The following is a 20,255-nucleotide window of genomic DNA, read 5'->3' as shown; positions in this document are numbered from 1 at the left end:
TCTTCTTGAATTCTCTTATAATGATCTTACCTACTAAATGCTAGAGGTTAAGATCAATATGTGGAATTTCAAGTTGAGTAAAAAGAAGAGTTTTGAATTTCTAATGGTGGGGGTACCTTTTCTAATTTTCTAAGACTAGTCAATAGGAAAGTCCTATGGCTAGACCTAGACTATTAAAGAAGTTTCTAGACCTCAACCAAAAGTGAGGTCAACAAGTATTTAGAGTACGGTTTTTATAGAGGTATATATAAAACACATTTCTCTTCTACAGGATTCAAGATGGCGGGATTTATCTTTCCATATTGACGAAACAATAATTAAAGGAGGCGAGAAGAACATTAATGAGCCGGTTCATCCTTAAGAAAGCATTTCCTGATAAAACAGGAAACAATGCAAAGGAATTGTGGAAGTTCACTTAATTTCTACAAGTGGACTTGAGCTCTACTAAACCAGCACCATCCACCCCTACAACTATTGTTGGCAGGTTAGTCAGGAATAGACGTTCTCCTCAGCATTACTCACTGACCTTGAACTACATGTTGACAATTGGTGGAGAACCACAGAGTTATGAAGAAACACTGCAAGATGAAAATTTAAGCAGGTGGGAGCGCCCATGAAGGAGAAGATGGATTTCGTATTGGGAAATCAGATATGAAAGTTGACTGAACTTCCATCAGGGAAGAAGACATTGTACAACAGTTGGGTGTCTCGGGTGAAGACTGAGCTTGATGTGTAAAGGGTACAAAGCTAGACTCGTTGTAAAAGACTTTTAGTTGAGGCATGATATTACCAATGTAGTAGGAGTTGTAAGAAGAAACATGAGTCACCTAGGAAAGAGCTTGGAGATACAAGACTATGTTGACACTGATATGCCAACTAAATGTGTTACTCTTCAGAAACTAAATTTATGTGCAGCTTCAGTAGATCTTCTAACTTGAAGACACGGTCATTGAGTTGCAGAGGTGGAAGATATCACGATTAAGGAAAAGGGCAATGCAGTCAATGGATGATACAATCAGTGTCCCAGTCTCCAAGTGGGAGAATTGTTGAGTATTGTGGAGCTCTGTCCATTTTCTTGATTTGGCAACTTCATACTTATGAAAATTCTTTGAAATGCTTACTGATTTAGCACTTTCCTGTAAAGTCTTTCCTTGATTTGATTCCACCTACTATTTTGATTTTCGAAATCAAGGAATACCGCCGCCTTTTCAAGATTTCAAAATAGTGGCTTTTCCTTAATGGGCCAACGCTTGGTTGATTAAAGCATGCTGGAAGGAAATCACAAAGGCTTGGTTAGTTCCATGGTATTCTACCTCTCGGTACTTGTTGCTTAAGACAGAAGAAAGAAAGAAATAAAAAGGCTGCTTTTTCTTTGAATTCCCCATGTTTCTTCGATTGATGCTATTGGGAAGAGAGAGAGATATAGAGGAAGAGAGAAAGAAGAAGAGTGTGTGTGTTTTCTTATAAACGTCGAGCTGATTGACATGTGTAATCTTTTGGAGTAATAAATCCTTTGCAGCTCTGTGGACGTAGGCAATTTGCCGAACCACATAAATCTGTCTGTGCATGTGTTTTTCAGTTTGTGAATTTCTAGTTTCATTGTCGTCGTTTTTCATAACAAATGTTATGATGAATACAATTTTAGAACTTTAAGGAAACTTCATAAACTGAATCTAAAGTTGTGGTTTTTGATATTTTCTGGGATAAAACTTATGAAGATGATGATTGCATTTCTCTTTGGCCTAACTATTTGATTTGTTGGTGAACTCTTTGCAGATTTTGTGACTGTCACAATTCCGTCTTAAATAGTTTCACTAAACACGGACAAAATGATCATCAGATTTTGTGACTGTCACAATTCCGTCTTAAATAGCTTCACTAAACACGGACAAAATGATCATTTTTTCAGAAACAACTGTCCCACAACTGTTTTCACACAACTGCAACAAACAAGTAGCAAACTTCCCCGCAGTAGCTTCATAGGGCAGCATAACTTAAGCCGAAATACTGAGAAATTTCGGCTGCCCCAAACAAACCTTTAGTTACTTATTATGATATATGTCCTTCACAATTTGCATTCTAATTATGGTCCTATCTAATTTTTTAATTTAAATAATATCCACCAATTACATCTATAATTAAATTATTATGAATTTCCTCTTTTCAATTTAGGTGAGCCAAGTCGACTCGTGTTTCGTCTCGAGCTTCGCAAGATGTTGGAGGAGAGATCTCTTTTAATTTTATCATTATCGGAGAGTTTTCTTTGTTATGGTGGAAATAGTCCCACAAATTGAATGTTATGCATAAATATTAAACAAAGAATGTCGGAAGAAGAGGTCAGTTTGCATGTGAAAAGAACACTTGTCGTTGTTTCAAACTGTGATTTTCGTGACACACCAATCAAACACCTTACAAGAGGGACGTGGTTCATAAATCATGCCGAAAAACTGTCCCAAATGCAGCCTTAGTTAGTTTATCATTTTATGAGTAGAGATGGTGAATTTAACTGTCAAAGTTGTTATCCTTGCTTGAGGTTGTAAATTCAGTACTATTCTATTGGCTATCAAATATGTATTTTAAAGTTGTATTATAATATGAAGCAATTTTAATGGTCCGAATTGTATGGTTAGCAATTTTAAGATAAAATCATGATTGCTATAAAATAAAACTGTACTTCATGATTGCTAATCATTTATTAACTTTAAAATAATAGTCGTGCAATGAAAAATATGTCTGATTAAATTACTCAGGGGAATGACCTGCAATTGAGACTACCTACAGTCTAGGCGACATGTGACCTGAATCACCAACAACCCATACAACCCCAACTTGGATGACCAACACACTTGAAAGCCTTCATCTTGGACAACTTGTAGCCGAAATAACCTGCAACTTAGATGAGAAACTTGTACATATAACTATCATAAATGCTCTTGTAAATCAGTGCAATAATAAATAAAATCAGACAGAATTAAGAGTTTCATTCTTTGAACTGCTGCATTAAATTTCATTTTTAAAATTTCACATATTATTTACTTTTAGCTGAATATGCTGAATATTTATATTATGAATATGTATTATTAAGCTACATAAAATAGATTATACATTTTATTATGTACATAAATTATATTGTACATAATATTATTTATGAACCTAAACTAGATTGTAGAGCCTATAAATTTAGAGATTGAAATGATGAAATATATGTAATGGGAGATTATTCTCACACAAAAAAAAAAAAAATTGTACATATGATTATTAATTTGTGGTGACATTTTAAGTAAAAGGAAGGGCCTAAACGAAAGTTTCGGTAGATTTTTCTTTACGGATATAGAGGAACTGCTGCCTATTTTCAACATAAATTCTAAAACCAAAAAGAACGGTTGTGATGCACCCTCCGCACTATGCTCCGTCGATCCCACGCACCGCAGAGAACAATGCTCGCTGGACAACTTTAATTACAATGTTCCGCGGCTATATCTCTAAGGTGTGAGTTAAAATTAGTAAACTATCAGGCCGACCGGCATAATTCCGCCACGAGCGTATATATATAGTCTCAGATCGAGAAAACCCGCACTGCGTTAGGGTTTTGGAAATCCTTCCTCGTCGCCGCGCGTCTTAGGTTCGTCTCGTAATTCCGATCGCTGAGAATTTAATTTCCCTTCATGTTTATGTAAATTTGCTACAGATTTAGTTTTTTTCTCTTGTGATCTGTAGCTGTTATTAAGCTTCTAACGAATTTTTCTTTTGATTAGAAATCAGAGAGGCGGTTCTTTCTGTATAAGTTATGTTTTGCATTTTGTATGGTACATGTTCCAGATGGATCTAAAGATATGTAAACTTGAATATATTTTGATTGATCCGTTTTATTAGTTTGTGATGATTTAAATCTGATAAATTAGGCTTATATTAAGTATATATGAAGGCCGGGTTTGTTTATTCAGCTTGCAGAGGTTAAAGCATCCTCTATCGCTTTTCATTCGAGCTGCAAATTTATTGTAGAATTGCTTACGGATAAACTTCTTGGTTTTTTAGCTTGTGTTGAGATTATACTTTTTGGGTTCATAAGTTATCTGTTCAAACATAATATTTGATTGAAATTAAGTTGTGAAAACATCTCTTTTTAATTTGGCTTGTTTTAGTTGTAACGATGGCCAGGCATACTTAGCTTGGCATGGCCAACCCATATTCCAAAAGATAAAACCGAGAGGAAGCATATTTCTTTTTATAATTTCTTTCGATTTTACCCTAGTTCTCATAGGGCTAACAAGTAGGGCAAAATTTATCTTTTTGTTCGGTTCAAATTCAAAATATATTTTTTATATTATTTGCACGATTGTTGTCATTTTCAGACAAGCAAGCAATAAATTTTTTTTTTTTTTGAATAGGACGGATGATCCAAAATAGGACTTGGCCTGGTTTTTAAGTAGGTAATTTGATTTATTTATGAAAAATTTTAGCTTAAAATTTAGACAGGTAGCTATGAGATTTGGGGGACATCCCAACTCATGGTCTATTTTGGAGCGCTAGCAGCTCTGCGCAGCAGCTGTCACAGGAAGCTACTGCGGATAAACTGACTGTTTGTTTTTTTTACAGTTTGAAAATAACTGTGTTGCAACTGTTTATGGACAAATGATCATTTTCCCTCTGTATAGTATTGCTATTAACATATTCAAAACATCACCCAAAATATTGCTATTAACAAATTCATCACCAACTTTCATCCATTTTTTAAATTCCCACTCAAATATCAAAATTCATGATAAAATCCATTCCCATATTTTTCATTAACAAATCCAACACCTGAAACCAAAAAAGGTAAAAGCTAACATGAACCGTGTTTTGAGAGCTATGTATGTAATTATCCCAAAACAAAAAAGAAAATGCAAACCACAAACCATAAATAGCAAAGATATCGAGAAGCACTGCTTAAGGTGCTAGCTATGTAATTATCCCAATAAAACCAAAACGAAGAGATCAAATCCACAAACCAAGCAAACCACATACATGGCACCTGAAACATTGCTAAAAACAAATCAAACAAGGTAAAACTACCATGAAATAGTGTTTCGGGAGCTATGTATGTAATTATATCAAAAAAAAAAAAGTGCAAACCACAAACTATACATAACAAAGATATCGAGAAGCACTGCTTAAGGTGCTAGCTATGTAATCATCCCAATAAAACCAAACAAACATATCAAACCCACAAACCGAGCAGACCACATATAGGGCACCCGAAACATTGCTAACAACAAATCAAACACTCTATTTCAACAATTTCCCAAACTCTCACACAAACATCAAAGGTTAAGATAAAGCCTCATTCTAGATTTTTCTTATTCTATTTCATCAATTTCTCAAATTCTGATTCAAATATCAAAATTCTTGATAAAATCCCTATTCATATTCATAAAATACACAACAACTGAAACATTGCTATTCCAAAATCCAACACCAACTTGTATGCATTTTCCAAATTCTCACTCAAATATCAAAACCATATCGAGTAGAGCAAAACAAATAAAACCAAAACCAACATAACAAATTCACAAACCGAACAAAACAAACCCCAACTGAAATTGCAAAGCACAACGTTTCAAAATCATGAACCAAATCCATCATGGATGCAACATGAAGCATCAAAATCATCAACCAAGCATATCAAATCGAAAACCACTAAACCGAGCAAATAGAGAAATCAGAGAGAGGAAACCAACAACCAAACCGATTGCACAACATTTGCATAATAAAAAAGCCATTGAATAGATAATGCAAAGATTACCAGAACAAAGGGGTGTCGAGCCGAAGAAGGGAAGAGCCAGGGAAGGAGAGAATAGAAAGCTCACCTCAATATCCACCAACCGAAGGAAAGGAACCGCTGCACAGAGCACAAAGTGCGCAAAACCACTAAATCGAGTGAAAGAAAAGAGAGGAGAGGGAAAAGTATGTAAGGGTCACCGAAAAAATCACTTGCAACCAACAAGAGGCAACCAGAAACAACGCTTAGCCACCGGAGCCACAGATCCAAGGGGGAGAGGTACCTAGGGCAAGAGATACGTGAGAGAGGGAGCCATGAGGTCGAGAGAGGTAGAAGAAACGTGAGAGAGGGACACAGGGCCTGCAGGGTTGTCCCCGCGGCCGCGTTTTAACATAAATTATTGACGAACACAGCCGCGTCACTGTTTCCAAAAGACCAAATTCGCTTTTTCAAAACACACCATGCACAAAAAGCTGCTCCAAACAGGTCTTCAATGTTACTAACTTCATCCTTTTAAAATTTGATGAACCTTAGAAAGGCATTTGAAGCAGAAAAAGTTTTTCAATTAAAAAGCATTTTTTTTATGATCCTTGTAAACATTCACGAAATGAGGTTGTGGAAAGTAAGAAAATAACGTTTTTCAATTAGAAGAAATTATTTTTTATCGTATCTGTAAATTAAATTCACATAATTGAGGTTGTTAAGTTTTAATGTAATGAAACCAATTTTTGACTCAACAAACTGCATGCCTAATGTTAATGCGAAAATCACATCTCCTTGTCAATGCTATAGATAAAGTTATAATCATTTTTCTAACCAAGTTGACGATCCGGAGAACTGATGATCACTTGGAAATTTACTGATGCTGAAAATGTTTTCTTCTTTATTGTATCATGATTTTCAGTCAAATTTCTAAGTTATATTTAACCAATTATTTTGTAAATACCATTGGCATGATGCATTTCTTTGTAAAAGAAAAAAATATATAACTCAACATTGATCACTCTGGCCTACGCTTTTTCTTAAACTTAGTGTTGCTGGAAAATGAATTGAATAGTCAAGTATCATTGTTCACTCATGGAAAGACTTTTTTGGGGGGAGGGAGAGTTTTTTTTTTTAATGGTTGAGTTAGAAGATTTGAAGTCGCCTATCATTTTAATATCCTCTAAGACTAATAGTTGATAATTGGGCAAAAAACTTTATTATTTTTCCCAAAATAATAATAATAATTTCTTTTTCTTGCCCAAAGTGCATCATTACCATCACAATGTGATCTGTGCTAGAGTAAATAAATATACATAGAAGAGTAAGCTTTTATCTTCTTGTCAGCTGTTTTTGTTATTTGTCCATTAACTGTGTCTCATCGCAAGTTCCTTTTTGCCTTTATTTTCCATTAATTTGTAACACAGTTTTTTCTAATTTTATTAATTGGATATGAGATGAAATACAAAGATTTTGACCTTTGGTATTCTTAAAAGTTTGAATTCATTACGCAATGTTGAAAAATAAGTAGGATTTGGCTAATGATGCTGAAATGATGAATTATTTTGGAAAGATCCTTGTACTCGATGTACATTTTTCCGTATAATAGATTTTTTTTTATTCTGCCTGTTAAATTAATTTGGGTGATTCTGTTGGTTTCTATATTATTGTTTCTGGACATTTTGTGTCCTAGATTGCTGTCGTTCTTTTTTTTTTGTTAAATTGATATTGTTTCTACTTTTTTCTTTTTTATTTGGGAGTAAATGGATTGGATGAAGAATATTACTAATAATTTAATCATTTGTGCAGATTTTAATTATCTATTTACCTGTTGATCATTTACATTAGACAAGATGGTGAAGTTCACAGCTGAAGAGCTTCGAAGGATTATGGATCTTAAGCATAATATTCGTAACATGTCTGTTATCGCTCATGTTGATCATGGTACGAATCCTAATTATGCTTTTTTCTTTTCCTGTAATTTTTTCCCAGTATTAGTGTTTATTTTCTTGTGAATATTATTCTGGTATATATTGTGGTAAATCTTGCTGATTGTGATGTATTTTTGTAAAGTATGAATATATGAGTTGATGCTCCACAGGCATGTTTTTTCTGTTGAATGGTCAATATGCCATTTAGTCAATCACAGCTCTATAAATTTGAAATGTTTTCTCTACAAAACAGTTTTTTTAGTACATTAGTCTCTTGAATAGTTTTTGTTCTTGGAAATTTAGTATCTTTTGAGGTTCTGACCTATTTTTGGTTGATTAATTTTTGTGAATTTAACACTGTCCCTGTTGTCATTATATGGTTTTGTGCCCGAATTTTTTTCCTCTTTTTAAGGAAAATTTACATACATACAACAACAGTCTTATGTATTTATCAGTGTTATGAAAACGCAAAGTGCATTGTGATGCACAGGTTTTATTTTTGCTTCAAAGCTCAAAATGTAGATTGAAGCTGCACTTTCATAAATCAAAGTGCTAATAGCTTCTATAAAACTATTAATTCATAGATACATTCTTAATAATTATAAAAAATAAAGTAAGAATTAAAAGTTGATATAAAATAGAAAAAATGTTGTAAAACACCAAACTTGAAGGTAACATTTAGTGTGAAGTCGCAAATTAAAATTTCTAACAATTTATTGCTGTAATAATGAAAAACTTAAAATTGGAAAAAAAAAACACTTGCAAATTAACTTCTAAACTTGGAAGCTGGTTTTTAAAAATATTGGTATTTATATATATCTAGCACCTAAACTTTCATATCTACATTTATGACACTTTAGTGTGATAATATGCATGAAAATGTGCATCACTTTAAAATGTTAGTATTGAAAGTTTTTATGTTATGTTAAAAATTTGATTGATGTGCATGTAAATATTATAGTTTAGGCGTTAGATATGAAAATACATAGAATTTATGCCGTATGTATGTAAATGCCTCTTATTTTCGTACCATCCAGTCAACTGCTTTTTGATTGTTTTGCTATCTTTGGATACATGTTTTTGTAAGAATTCTATTTTCTAGCAGTAAAAATTTGTTGGATTTGTTTTCATTGCCAAGACAAAATTATACGATGTTTGAAAATGAAAATCATCTTATGTTTTCTGCAATGCATCAACCATGAGGAACTTGTTTGTACTGAATAATCACAGTTAGAATTTTTATTTATATTTGAATAATATTCTTAATTTTTGGCTAATACCAGTTTTTTGCGTAAATTAACAGTAAAATTTGTGGTTTCTTTTTTTTCCACTTGCATCCATCAACCTGTTGTAGGCAACATGAATTAATTATATAAATAGTATTTAAAAAAAATTATAAACAATATCTATTAAATAGTATACAAATTGTATGAATTAATTAAACAAGATATAATCTTCAAAGAAGAAGCATACATATTTTTTTATTAAATTTATCTGATTGTGAATTTAAATTTTTATTAAATTGAAACATTAACTAAGTTTATATTAAATGTAGCTGAAATATTGCAATTAAACTTAAGGAGATAGTCTTAAAAATCCAAGATTCAATTAAATATCCAACATTGCACACAAATGCTAGCTAAAAGTAATTGTAGAAATAACATATAATATACAAATAATAAAGCTTTATATCAATTATTAAGCTTTCGTTGAGCATTTTAGCTAGTTTGTTTACATGTTTTAAACTTACTGTTCAAGATCATAAATGGGTTGAAGAAGTTGTTCTTCGATTTGCTTATCAAACGAGAGTCAAGCTACAAGTAGTTCGTCAGTTGCAGTTTTATACCGAATGCGTGCAAAAACATAATAATTTATAAATCCCAAGGCACCAAGTACTTCACCCACTTATTTTTTTTAAAATATAAAGTAGAAACACTAGAACTATCAACTAATCAATGACGAAGTGAGCACAGTATTTCAATAAATTCATTGAGAAATCATAACCATGTAGCATAGGATACTAATTGATTTTGTTTTCCGCAAATCTCATTCCCAACATGTTAATTTTGATTAAAGCAGGAGCATTAATTAATTAATTATTTAAATATGTAAAGAAATATGGAATAAGGAATGAAATTAACCAATGAAAGAGGTTTTATCCAGTATTTGTACTAGATTTGAAAGAATAACATCCAATTTTCACGCTTTCATAAGATTGTAATTGAAAGAATATGTCAGAAGGTGAGATTTAGATGCCTTGGAGCAGCTATTTGTAGGCCCTTCACATGGCTAATGTAGATAAGTTTGGCTCAAAATTGGTCTATTTTATTTTCTGAAGAATTGATTTACAAAATTTTTTGTGCTTTTTCATGGTTTCTTTGTTTTTAACAATAAATGGACAGGATTGTAAATAATTTTTTTCTCACGTAAAATCTTTAGCACTGTTATAATTGTTTTTATGCTCTCTCCAGTCCTGCAACATAATGGTTTTTTTTTTTAAATACTGAAGTTGGTTTAATATTTTATGAAATGTGCAGGAAAATCAACTCTGACTGATTCTCTTGTGGCTGCTGCGGGCATTATTGCACAGGAAGTTGCCGGCGATGTTCGAATGACGGATACTCGTCAAGATGAGGCTGACCGAGGCATCACTATCAAGTCTACCGGCATCTCGCTCTACTATGAGATGGCAGACGAAACTCTGAAGAACTACAAGGGTGAGAGGGCAGGAAATGAATATCTTATCAATCTGATTGATTCGCCAGGACACGTGGATTTCTCGTCCGAAGTTACAGCCGCACTACGAATTACTGATGGCGCTCTCGTTGTCGTCGACTGTGTTGAGGGCGTCTGCGTCCAGACGGAAACGGTCCTGCGACAAGCTCTCGGAGAAAGAATCAGACCCGTCTTAACCGTTAACAAGATGGATCGATGTTTCCTCGAGCTTCAGGTTGAAGGTGAAGAAGCTTACCAGACTTTTCAGCGGGTCATCGAGAGCGCAAATGTTATTATGGCTACATATGAGGATCCTCTTCTGGGTGATGTCCAAGTCTACCCTGAGAAGGGTACTGTCGCATTCTCCGCAGGGCTGCATGGTTGGGCTTTTACGCTGACAAATTTTGCTAAAATGTATGCTTCGAAGTTTGGGGTGGATGAGAGCAAGATGATGGAGCGACTTTGGGGTGAGAATTTCTTTGATCCGGCCACGAAGAAGTGGACTACCAAGAACACTGGCTCGCCCTCTTGCAAGCGTGGTTTCGTCCAGTTCTGCTACGAACCGATCAAGCAGATTATTAACACCTGCATGAATGATCAGAAGGACAAGTTGTGGCCGATGCTGTCGAAGCTTGGGGTCTCAATGAAATCTGAAGAGAAGGAACTCGTTGGGAAGGCACTGATGAAGCGGGTGATGCAGACTTGGTTGCCAGCTAGCAACGCTCTTCTTGAGATGATGATATTTCACCTCCCGTCTCCGGCGAAGGCCCAGAAGTATCGTGTTGAGAATCTATACGAAGGTCCTCTTGATGATCAATATGCTAATGCTATCAGAAACTGTGATCCTGAAGGTCCTCTAATGCTTTATGTTTCAAAAATGATTCCTGCATCGGATAAGGGCAGGTTCTTTGCTTTTGGTCGGGTTTTTTCAGGCAAGGTCTCGACTGGTTTGAAGGTGAGAATCATGGGACCAAACTATGTTCCAGGCCAGAAGAAGGATTTATATGTCAAGAGCGTCCAGCGTACTGTTATCTGGATGGGGAAGAAGCAAGAGTCTGTGGAGGATGTGCCCTGCGGTAACACCGTCGCCATGGTTGGACTCGATCAATTCATCACGAAGAATGCTACTCTTACTAATGAGAAGGAGGTTGATGCCCATCCTATCAGAGCCATGAAATTCTCCGTCTCTCCCGTCGTTCGTGTCGCTGTGAGCTGCAAGGTCGCCTCTGATCTCCCAAAGCTTGTGGAAGGTTTAAAGCGCCTCTCAAAATCTGATCCCATGGTCGTCTGTGCCATCGAGGAATCCGGCGAGCATATTGTTGCAGGGGCCGGTGAGCTCCACCTCGAGATCTGCCTGAAAGATTTGCAGGATGATTTCATGGGTGGCGCGGAGATTGTCGTGTCTGACCCTGTTGTCTCTTTCCGTGAAACCGTTATTGACAAATCCAGCAGAACAGTGATGAGCAAGTCTCCTAACAAGCATAACCGGCTTTACATGGAAGCACGACCCTTGGAAGAGGGCTTAGCAGAGGCCATTGATGATGGCCGTATTGGTCCGCGCGATGACCCCAAGGTCCGTGCCAAGGTGCTGTCTGAAGAATTTGGGTGGGACAAAGATCTAGCAAAGAAGATCTGGTGTTTTGGCCCGGAGACCACTGGACCAAACTTGGTGGTCGACATGTGCAAGGGAGTCCAGTACTTGAACGAAATCAAGGACTCCGTCGTCGCTGGTTTTCAGTGGGCTTCAAAGGAGGGTGCCCTCGCAGAGGAGAACATGCGAGGGATATGCTTTGAAGTATGTGACGTCGTACTCCATGCCGACGCGATTCACAGAGGCGGCGGGCAAGTGATTCCGACCGCAAGGAGAGTTATATACGCCTCTCAACTGACGGCGAAACCCAGGCTTCTGGAGCCTGTATATCTGGTGGAGATCCAAGCTCCGGAGCAGGCTCTTGGAGGCATATATGGCGTTCTGAACCAGAAAAGAGGCCATGTGTTTGAAGAAATGCAGAGGCCGGGCACTCCTCTCTACAACATCAAAGCTTACTTACCCGTCGTTGAGTCGTTCGGTTTCTCGACGGCTCTGAGGGCGGCGACCTCTGGCCAGGCCTTCCCGCAGTGTGTGTTCGATCACTGGGACATCATGTCGTCGGATCCGTTGGAGGCGAATTCGCAGGCGGGGCAACTCATAACGGACATTCGGAAGAGGAAGGGTCTGAAGGAGCAGATGACCCCTCTGTCGGAATTTGAAGATAAGCTGTAAGAGAAATTTTGAACTCCAATCTGTAGGTTGGTGGTTATGAGTCCTCTTTGAAGGTTCGTCTGTCCCTTTTTTTTACCCTGTTTCTCTGTTTTTGTTCTGCGGGTTATTTTATGAACTATTTTTGTTGTTGCACTAATTTTATTTGTGGTTGGACTTTGTATGTCACATACTTGCTGTATTCTAAGTTAATTTTGAACATGTTATTGTCTTTTTTGTTATAATTATCTACGGTGCAGTTACATACATACCACACAATTCTTATATTTGCATATCTACCATCTAGACATCGATATTTACCTGCATAAAAGTTTCACATTGCATAAAAAATATTACAATTACTCTTTTTTTAAAAACTAATATCTAACACTGTAGCTTCAGTTTATATATTCAGTTTATATATATATATATATATATATATGTTGTCTGTAAGGAAAGATTATCACGTCCGTCGCTCAAACGTCTAGCTGCGTTCGGGCGTCCGTCGCCCAGACTTCGAGCTGTGTCCGAGCGACGGACGAAATAATTTTTTGTCAGCAAGAGAGTTTTTGTTTGTTATGATAGTTGAAAGAGTAATTTTTATGTGTTAGTGAAAATTTTGGATGGTATAAATATAAAAAAGTAATGGTATGAATGTGTTAGATATGTAAATAAATTAGAATGTAAAACGCCCTATAAAAAACTATATTGCACTAATATTATTTTATGTATATAAGATTTTTAACCCACAATATATAAATTTGTGTAAAGGTACTGTTTATTTCTTTTGGTTTGGTGTATAGCTGTATCAACTAATGTGGAATTAGGTTGAGATTATTATTATGATTGTATTAAAATCGGGTTAATGCTTCTGTTGAAATTTATTGGCTGAAATTGACTGGTCTGAATGGTCTTGAAGTGCGTTGATATGTAGGATTATTTTTGTAATAAAAATAAATAATAAAAAAAAAATTTAGCCCGGATGTTCAAATAAAATTTGGGAATATTTACATACACATGGACGAAAAATTAAAGTAATTGGGTCTGACATGAACATTGTGCCAAACATAACTTCGTTTTTCATAAATTTGTCAAATTGTTGTAGGTCGGAAGATTTGCGGTGAGAGTGGTTATTTAGGGGGTGTATTTGGGGTGGCAGTGCGGCCGTGGTGTCGTGCTGTATCATAATTTTTTATGTTTGGTACAAGCTTGCATTTTCAAAAAACTGCAGATAAAGGCTGCATTTTCGGTTATTTAGGGGGTGTATTTGGGGTGGCAGTGCGGTCGTGGTGTCGTGCTGTATCACAAGTTGTGATTATTTGTTGTGGTTCCTAGAAAATTGCAGTAACTTTTCCAATTTTTTTTTTTTAACAATAGGTTTTTTTTTCCAATAGTTTTATTGTTACTTCTTCAAACAAGTGCAACTGCTTCAAATCGATACTTAATGCCTTCGCATTGAATGAAAATTCAATTTGCAAAGATAATAGAAAAAACAAAAATAGGAGCCACCTCGACTTTCTATATGAAAAATCATGAAAAAGGGAAAAAAAAGGAGGGGAGCTGATATATATGAAATAAACTACTATGTCATTGTGAGTACTACAAAATTAATCATCATAGATATATAATAATATTTCATCAATAATAGTTATTATCTAGTTGTAATTCTTTGTGATAATTATGATGATATGTCCTAAGAGCCATAGTCGGGTTGTTATCAAGACTATAATTTGCCATGAATATTCTAGACGTGAGTTGTGGTATCTGCTTGTTGTTGAGACCGAAGTTGAAAATCATGAAGGTCGTAAGCGATAGCTTCAGAAGCATTAGTTGACCACAATGGCCACAATAGATGTGATAGCCTATGTAGGCCTTGAAAGTCAGATTTGAGAGCTGCAAAAGCTGCAAACCAAGTAGGTCGTAGTTGCTCATATAAGTCGTAATAGTGAGCGACAATAACTTCCATAGGTGGCATATGCAGGAGTTTGGAGCTGTATGAGTTGTAAGCCATGTAGACCGTAATTGATCACATAGGTCGTAACATCTGTATATTGGAGTTTGGAGTTGCATGAACTATAAGCCACATAGGCCTTAGTTGGTCACATAGGCCATAATAGTAAGTTACAGTGACATTCGTAGGTCACAAAGGGTTGAGTTGGGAGCTGCATGAGCTGTGAGCCACATAGGACATAATTTGTCACAAAGGGCGAAGTAGTAGATCACAAAGGTCAGAGTTGAAAACTACATGAGTTGTGGACCACTTAGACCGTAGTTGTTCACGTAATATGTAGTGGTGAGCTGCAATAACATCCATAGACCATAGAGTCCGAAGTTGGGAATTGCATGAGCTGTGGACCACGTAGGTTGTAGCTTATCAAGTAGGCCGTGGTGGTGAGTCAAAATAACGTATGTAAGTCGCAAAGTCCGAAGTTGGAAGTTGCATGATTTGTAGACCACGTAGGCTGTAGTTTTTCAAGTTGTGGTGGTGAGTCACAATAACGTTTGTAGGTCGCAAAGGTCGGAGTTGAGAGTTCTATGAGCTATAAGCTACATGAGCTTTAGTTGTTCACATAGACCGTAGTGGCGAGTTGTAATAATGCTTGTAGGACATAGAGGTCGAAGTTGAGAGTTGCAATAGCTTTGAACAACATAGGCAGTAGTTGGTTACATAGTCCATATTGGTGAGTTGCAATAACATTCGCAGGTTGCAGAGGTCGGGATTAGGAGTTGCGTGAGCTGTGGATGACAAAGACCGTAGTTGGTCGCATAGGTCATAGTGGTGAACTACAACAACATCTGTAAGTCGTAGAGGCCAAAGTTAGGAGCGACATGATCTGCAATATTGTCTGTTGGGAGCGACATGAGTTGTGAGCCACATTGGCTGTAGTTGGTCACATAAGCCGCAGAAATGAGTTGCAATATTGTTTGTTTTCCATTGTGGTCAGAATTGAGTAGTGCATGAGCTGCGAGCCACGTCTGTTTTAATTGGTAACATAGGCTGTAATGGTGTGTTGTAGTAATTTATGTAAGCCACAAGACCGGAGTTAAGAGCTATATGAGCTGTGAATTATGTAAGTCATAGTTGCTCACATAGACTGTAGTGGTGAGGGGCAATAACATTTGTAGACCGTAGAGGTTGGAGTTGGGAGTTACGGTAACATCTGTAGGCAAGAAAAGCAAGAGCTTGGAGCTGAGATAACGCATGTAGGCCATAGAGACTAGAGTTGGGAGCTACATGAGTTGTGAGTTACGTAGGATGTAGTTGGTCGTCTAGACCGTAGTGCTGAGCTATAACAATGCCTATCAGTCATAGAAACAGAGTCCGGAGAAAGTCATTTTAGGTTATAAATGGGATGCATTATTACACTAACTTCAGGGTGCGTCCTCTTCATGCTATTAGGAGCGTGTCAACCAAAGAGAATGATGCGTAAGGAAATTCTCTAACAGTTTTCTTTTCTCTAAACAGGCTAATAACAAAGGCAGAAAAGGAAAGTACTTTTTTATGTTATTTTTACGCAAATAACTCATGTAAATATAATAATTATTTATACATAAAAAATTGTCACATGCTTAAGAAGAATTTTAAATTAATAAAACTGTTAGCATTTTTCTACATAATGCCAAAAACTAAATAATCATCAATTTGGCGCATGTCATAATGCTCTATTGCGAGCGACGAAGGCCACCCGTCCCTTCTTAAATCCACCTTCAACCTAAAGTCCGAGCAAACAAATCACTCTCAGCTCGCCGGTGTCAATCAAGTTCCCACGAGTACCTTTCCAATGGCCCTAAAGTTGATACATTTCCTCTTCATCTTCTTGCCCTATCCCTTCTTCTTCCACAAAACCTCTGCCCAATCTTCGTGGAACCAAAAGCAAATCCTCGTCAACATCAAAAACGATTGGGGAAATCCTCCTTCACTCAACTCATGGAACCTCACGGGAGACCACTGCAAATTCGCCGGAATCCATTGCTCCGACGATGGCTTGGTCGACGGCATATTTCTCAGCAAAAGCAACATCTCCTTCCCCATCCCTGCTTCCATCTGCGATCTCAAAGGTCTCACCTTTCTTAAACTCTCCGATAATAGCATCCCCGGCGAATTCCCTATCTTTCTCTACAACTGTTCCAAGTTGCAGGAGCTGGACATCTCACAAAACTACTTTTCCGGCGAGCTCCCCGCCGACGTCGACAAGATGCCCAGCAATCTAACTCATTTCGTGATCTCCGGCAACAACTTCGACGGCGAAATACCACCAGCCATCGGTCGGATGCCGTCGATTAAGACCTTAGATCTTAGCAATAATTTGTTTATCGGTACGACTCCGCTGGAAGTGGCGAATCTTTCGAAACTGGAGGCGCTGATGCTGGCTTACAATCCCTTTTCACCGGCGAAGATTTCCCCGGAAATCGGCAACCTGACTCGTCTTACATATCTCTGGATGTCAAAAATGAATCTCTTAGGCGAAATCCCGAAGAGTTTTGGGAAGCTTGTGAATTTGGTGCACCTTGATCTAGCAAGGAATTCGCTTGTTGGAGAGATTCCGGCGAGTATTTGGATGATTAAACCGCTGAAAAATTTCTACTTGTATGCGAACAATCTCAGCGGAGAGATCAGCAGCACAGTCGGCGCCCATGGGTTGGCCGTGATCGATCTTTCAAAGAACGAACTCACCGGCTCAATACCAGAAGCCTTTGGGGAATTGCGGAACCTCACGATTCTCTTCTTGGAGTTCAACAATCTTTCCGGCGAAATTCCTGCGAGTATTGCACGGCTACCAAAGCTGATTGATATACGTCTCTTCAATAACAGGCTTCAAGGTGTTCTGCCACCGGAAATGGGGAAGTACTCCCGGCTGTGGAACTTCGAGGTGGACGACAATATGTTCACCGGCGAGCTGCCGCAGCATCTCTGCGACGGAAAGGCGCTGACTTCTTTAATTGTCTTCAACAACCAGCTCATCGGTAAGCTTCCGAAGTCTTTGGGAAGCTGCGACACGTTGCTTAATTTTCAGATACAGAACAATCGGTTTACCGGCGAGTTTCCCGCCGGAATTTGGTCGGCGGTAAACCTAACTCTTGTTATAACAACCCAAAACGCTCTCACTGGAACTCTACCCGACAAACTTCCCTGGAATCTAACCAGACTCGAGATCCAAAACAACCAGTTTTCCGGCAAGCTCCCATCTTCCGCCGGAGGGCTTTTGGTCTTCCTTGCCGACGATAACAAGTTGTCCGGCGAGATTCCGGCGAGCTTCTTTGCGATGGCGCTACTTCAACGACTGTCTCTTAGCGGAAATCAGCTCTCCGGGGAGATCCCCTCTGAAATTGGGTCTTTGAAGCATCTCGCCTTCCTGAATCTCAGCAACAACCAGCTCTCCGGTCAGATACCTGTTACAATGGGATCCATGCTACTCAACACCCTCGACCTCTCAAAAAACCAACTTTCCGGCGAGATCCCTTCCACTCTCGGCTCCATAAAGTTCATCTCTTTAAACCTCTCCTTCAACGATCTCACCGGCCAGATCCCTCTCCCGTTACAAAACCAAGCTTACGAACAGAGCTTCCTTGCCAATCCAAACCTATGCGCTTTCCACTCCATCTTCAGCATCAAAAACTGTAATAACCGATCAAAGAAACCCTCCCTCATCCTTCTCACTCTCTTCTCCATCCTCGGCGCCCTCATTTTCTCCTGTGCGTTCTTCCTCTGTTTTCTCATAACCAGAGAACGCCGCCAGCGTAGAAAAGCTGGCACCTTTTCATCAGACTGGAAACTTACCTCTTTCCAAGCAATCAATTTCGATGAATCTGCTATCCTCAACAGCCTTACCGGCGACAACCTCATCGGAATCGGTGGCGGCGGTAAAGTCTACCGCGTTTCTCTCATCGGCGACACGATCGCCGTCAAGAAGATCCACAACACTGCCAGACTTGATTCCATTATCGAAAAGCAATTTCAAGCTGAAGTTGAGATCCTTAGCTCCATCCGCCATGAAAACATAGTTAAACTTCTCTGCTGCATCTCCGGCCAGAATTTAAAACTCCTCGTCTACGAATACTTACAGAATGGCAGCCTTGATAGGAGGCTTCACCGCAGATTGCGAGGTGACGCGGCGCCGCTTGACTGGCGAACTAGGCTGCAAATCGCCATTGGAGCTGCTAAAGGACTCTGTTACATGCACCACGATTGCTTCCCGCCGTTCGTTCACCGTGATGTGAAATCAAGCAACATACTTCTTGACCCCGAATATCACGCCAAGATTGCAGATTTCGGGCTTGCGAAGATTTTAGAGAGGGCAGGGGAGCCGGAGAGCGTGTCGGCGGTGGCTGGTTCGTTTGGGTACATGGCGCCGGAGTGTACTAGTCTGAAGAAAGTTAATGAGAAGGTGGATGTTTATAGTTTTGGGGTGGTGCTTTTGGAGTTGGTGACGGGGATGGAAGCAGGGGATGGAGGGGAAGAGGAAGATGAGAACTTGACTGACTGGGCGTGGAGGAGGTATAGGGAGAATGGGGTAGCGGTGGACCAAGAGATCGCCGGAGTTTCGCCGGAGTGGGTGAGGGAGGCGGAGTTGATGTTTAAGATAGGGATTATGTGCACTGTAGATGATCCCGGAAAAAGGCCGACGATGAAGGATGTGGTGCAGATGTTGATGAAGCTCTATCGCGGCAGTGGTATCGGCGGCGGCGGGGTAGGGAAACCGCTGTTGGAAAGCAGGATTAAGACGGGGAGTAGGAGGAAGCAGGTTGTGGATATTGCGGATGATAGTGATGATAGTGTGCTTAGTCAAAATGCCGGACTTCTATCTCTGTAGACAATAAGCTTGACTTTCTTCTTAGGTTTGATCCAATAAATTGATAGTGCTGTCCAATCGGGTGTTCGAGTCGGATTCGTGTAAGCTTGCATTTGTTCCAACCCATAAAGGTGTGATCCGAACACGACTCATTTGTTAAACGAGTCAAAAAATTAACCTAAAATCAATTCGCCTTCAATCTGATTCACCCAGTGGCATGTTTGGGCGTACATTTCTAGTTAAAATAAGAACAAAGTTCATGTCAACATTGGGTTAAGTTTGGATTCACAAATCAACTAGGTTCTACCGAAGAAATTAAATGGATACTAGAGTTGGACCTAAAAGTTGATCAAGTCAGCTCAAACTCAAATATGTTCAGGTTGAGTCCATGTTATGTTATTGAGCCAAGTCAACTATTAACACCTCTATCAATCAAAACTTAATATCAATATTTTCCAATCGAATATTGATCGAATCAAATTTATACATTAACTCGTTTGCTTGTTTATGTGTGTATATATTTGTTTTCCAATTAATGAAAGGCTCACGTAGAATACTAAAAAAATTAATTATGTCTATCACTCGCATCTAATATATAATTAATTAGATTTGATTAAAGCTTAATAATGACTCAAAACTAGATAATAATATTAATAGACAAGCTTTAACAACAGAAAAATTAGAGACATGTTCATAAATAAACTTGATTCTACTTTATTCAATTACAATCTAACTATCTATTGTTTAATGGTTGGCTAATGGATTTGTTGCTTTGAATGTAATTATTCCATATTTTTTTAATAAATTTAGTTTCTTATACGCATTAAGTATATATA

At 38.0% G+C, this 20,255-nt stretch overlaps 2 protein-coding genes across 2 annotated transcripts; both read left to right on the top strand.

The window, feature by feature from the left end:
• Positions 1-3,528: 3,528 nt before the first annotated feature.
• LOC110034027 (elongation factor 2) lies at positions 3,529-12,876 on the top strand. Its single transcript, XM_020738259.1, has 3 exons — positions 3,529-3,622; positions 7,553-7,687; positions 10,212-12,876. Exons 2-3 carry the CDS (start codon positions 7,597-7,599, stop codon positions 12,650-12,652), a joined length of 2,532 nt encoding a protein of 843 aa, XP_020593918.1. The 5' UTR covers positions 3,529-3,622; positions 7,553-7,596; the 3' UTR covers positions 12,653-12,876.
• A 3,383-nt stretch (positions 12,877-16,259) lies between these two features.
• Positions 16,260-19,511, top strand: LOC110034032 (receptor-like protein kinase HSL1). The gene has a single exon (XM_020738263.1). The coding sequence runs from the start codon at positions 16,411-16,413 to the stop codon at positions 19,438-19,440; it is 3,030 nt and encodes a 1,009-aa protein (XP_020593922.1). The 5' UTR covers positions 16,260-16,410; the 3' UTR covers positions 19,441-19,511.
• The last annotated feature ends 744 nt before the right edge of the window (positions 19,512-20,255 follow it).

Source organism: Phalaenopsis equestris, unplaced genomic scaffold, assembly GCF_001263595.1.
Source record: "Phalaenopsis equestris unplaced genomic scaffold, ASM126359v1 Scaffold001333, whole genome shotgun sequence".
In the NCBI taxonomy this organism is placed as follows: domain Eukaryota; kingdom Viridiplantae; phylum Streptophyta; class Magnoliopsida; order Asparagales; family Orchidaceae; genus Phalaenopsis; species Phalaenopsis equestris.
Note: the sequence above shows the minus strand (reverse complement) of the source record. Positions and strands in the feature narration are given on the sequence as shown.

What these genes read in the sequence shown, in the direction of transcription:
- LOC110034027 (XM_020738259.1), top strand. Translation starts at nt 7,597, where the DNA reads ATGGTGAAGTTCACAGCTGAAGAGCTTCGAAGGATTATGGATCTTAAG. An exon ending in TATCGCTCATGTTGATCATG is followed by an intron (nt 7,688 to 10,211) that starts GTACGAATCCTA and finishes TGAAATGTGCAG; the next exon opens with GAAAATCAACTCTGACTGAT.
- LOC110034032 (XM_020738263.1), top strand. Translation starts at nt 16,411, where the DNA reads ATGGCCCTAAAGTTGATACATTTCCTCTTCATCTTCTTGCCCTATCCC.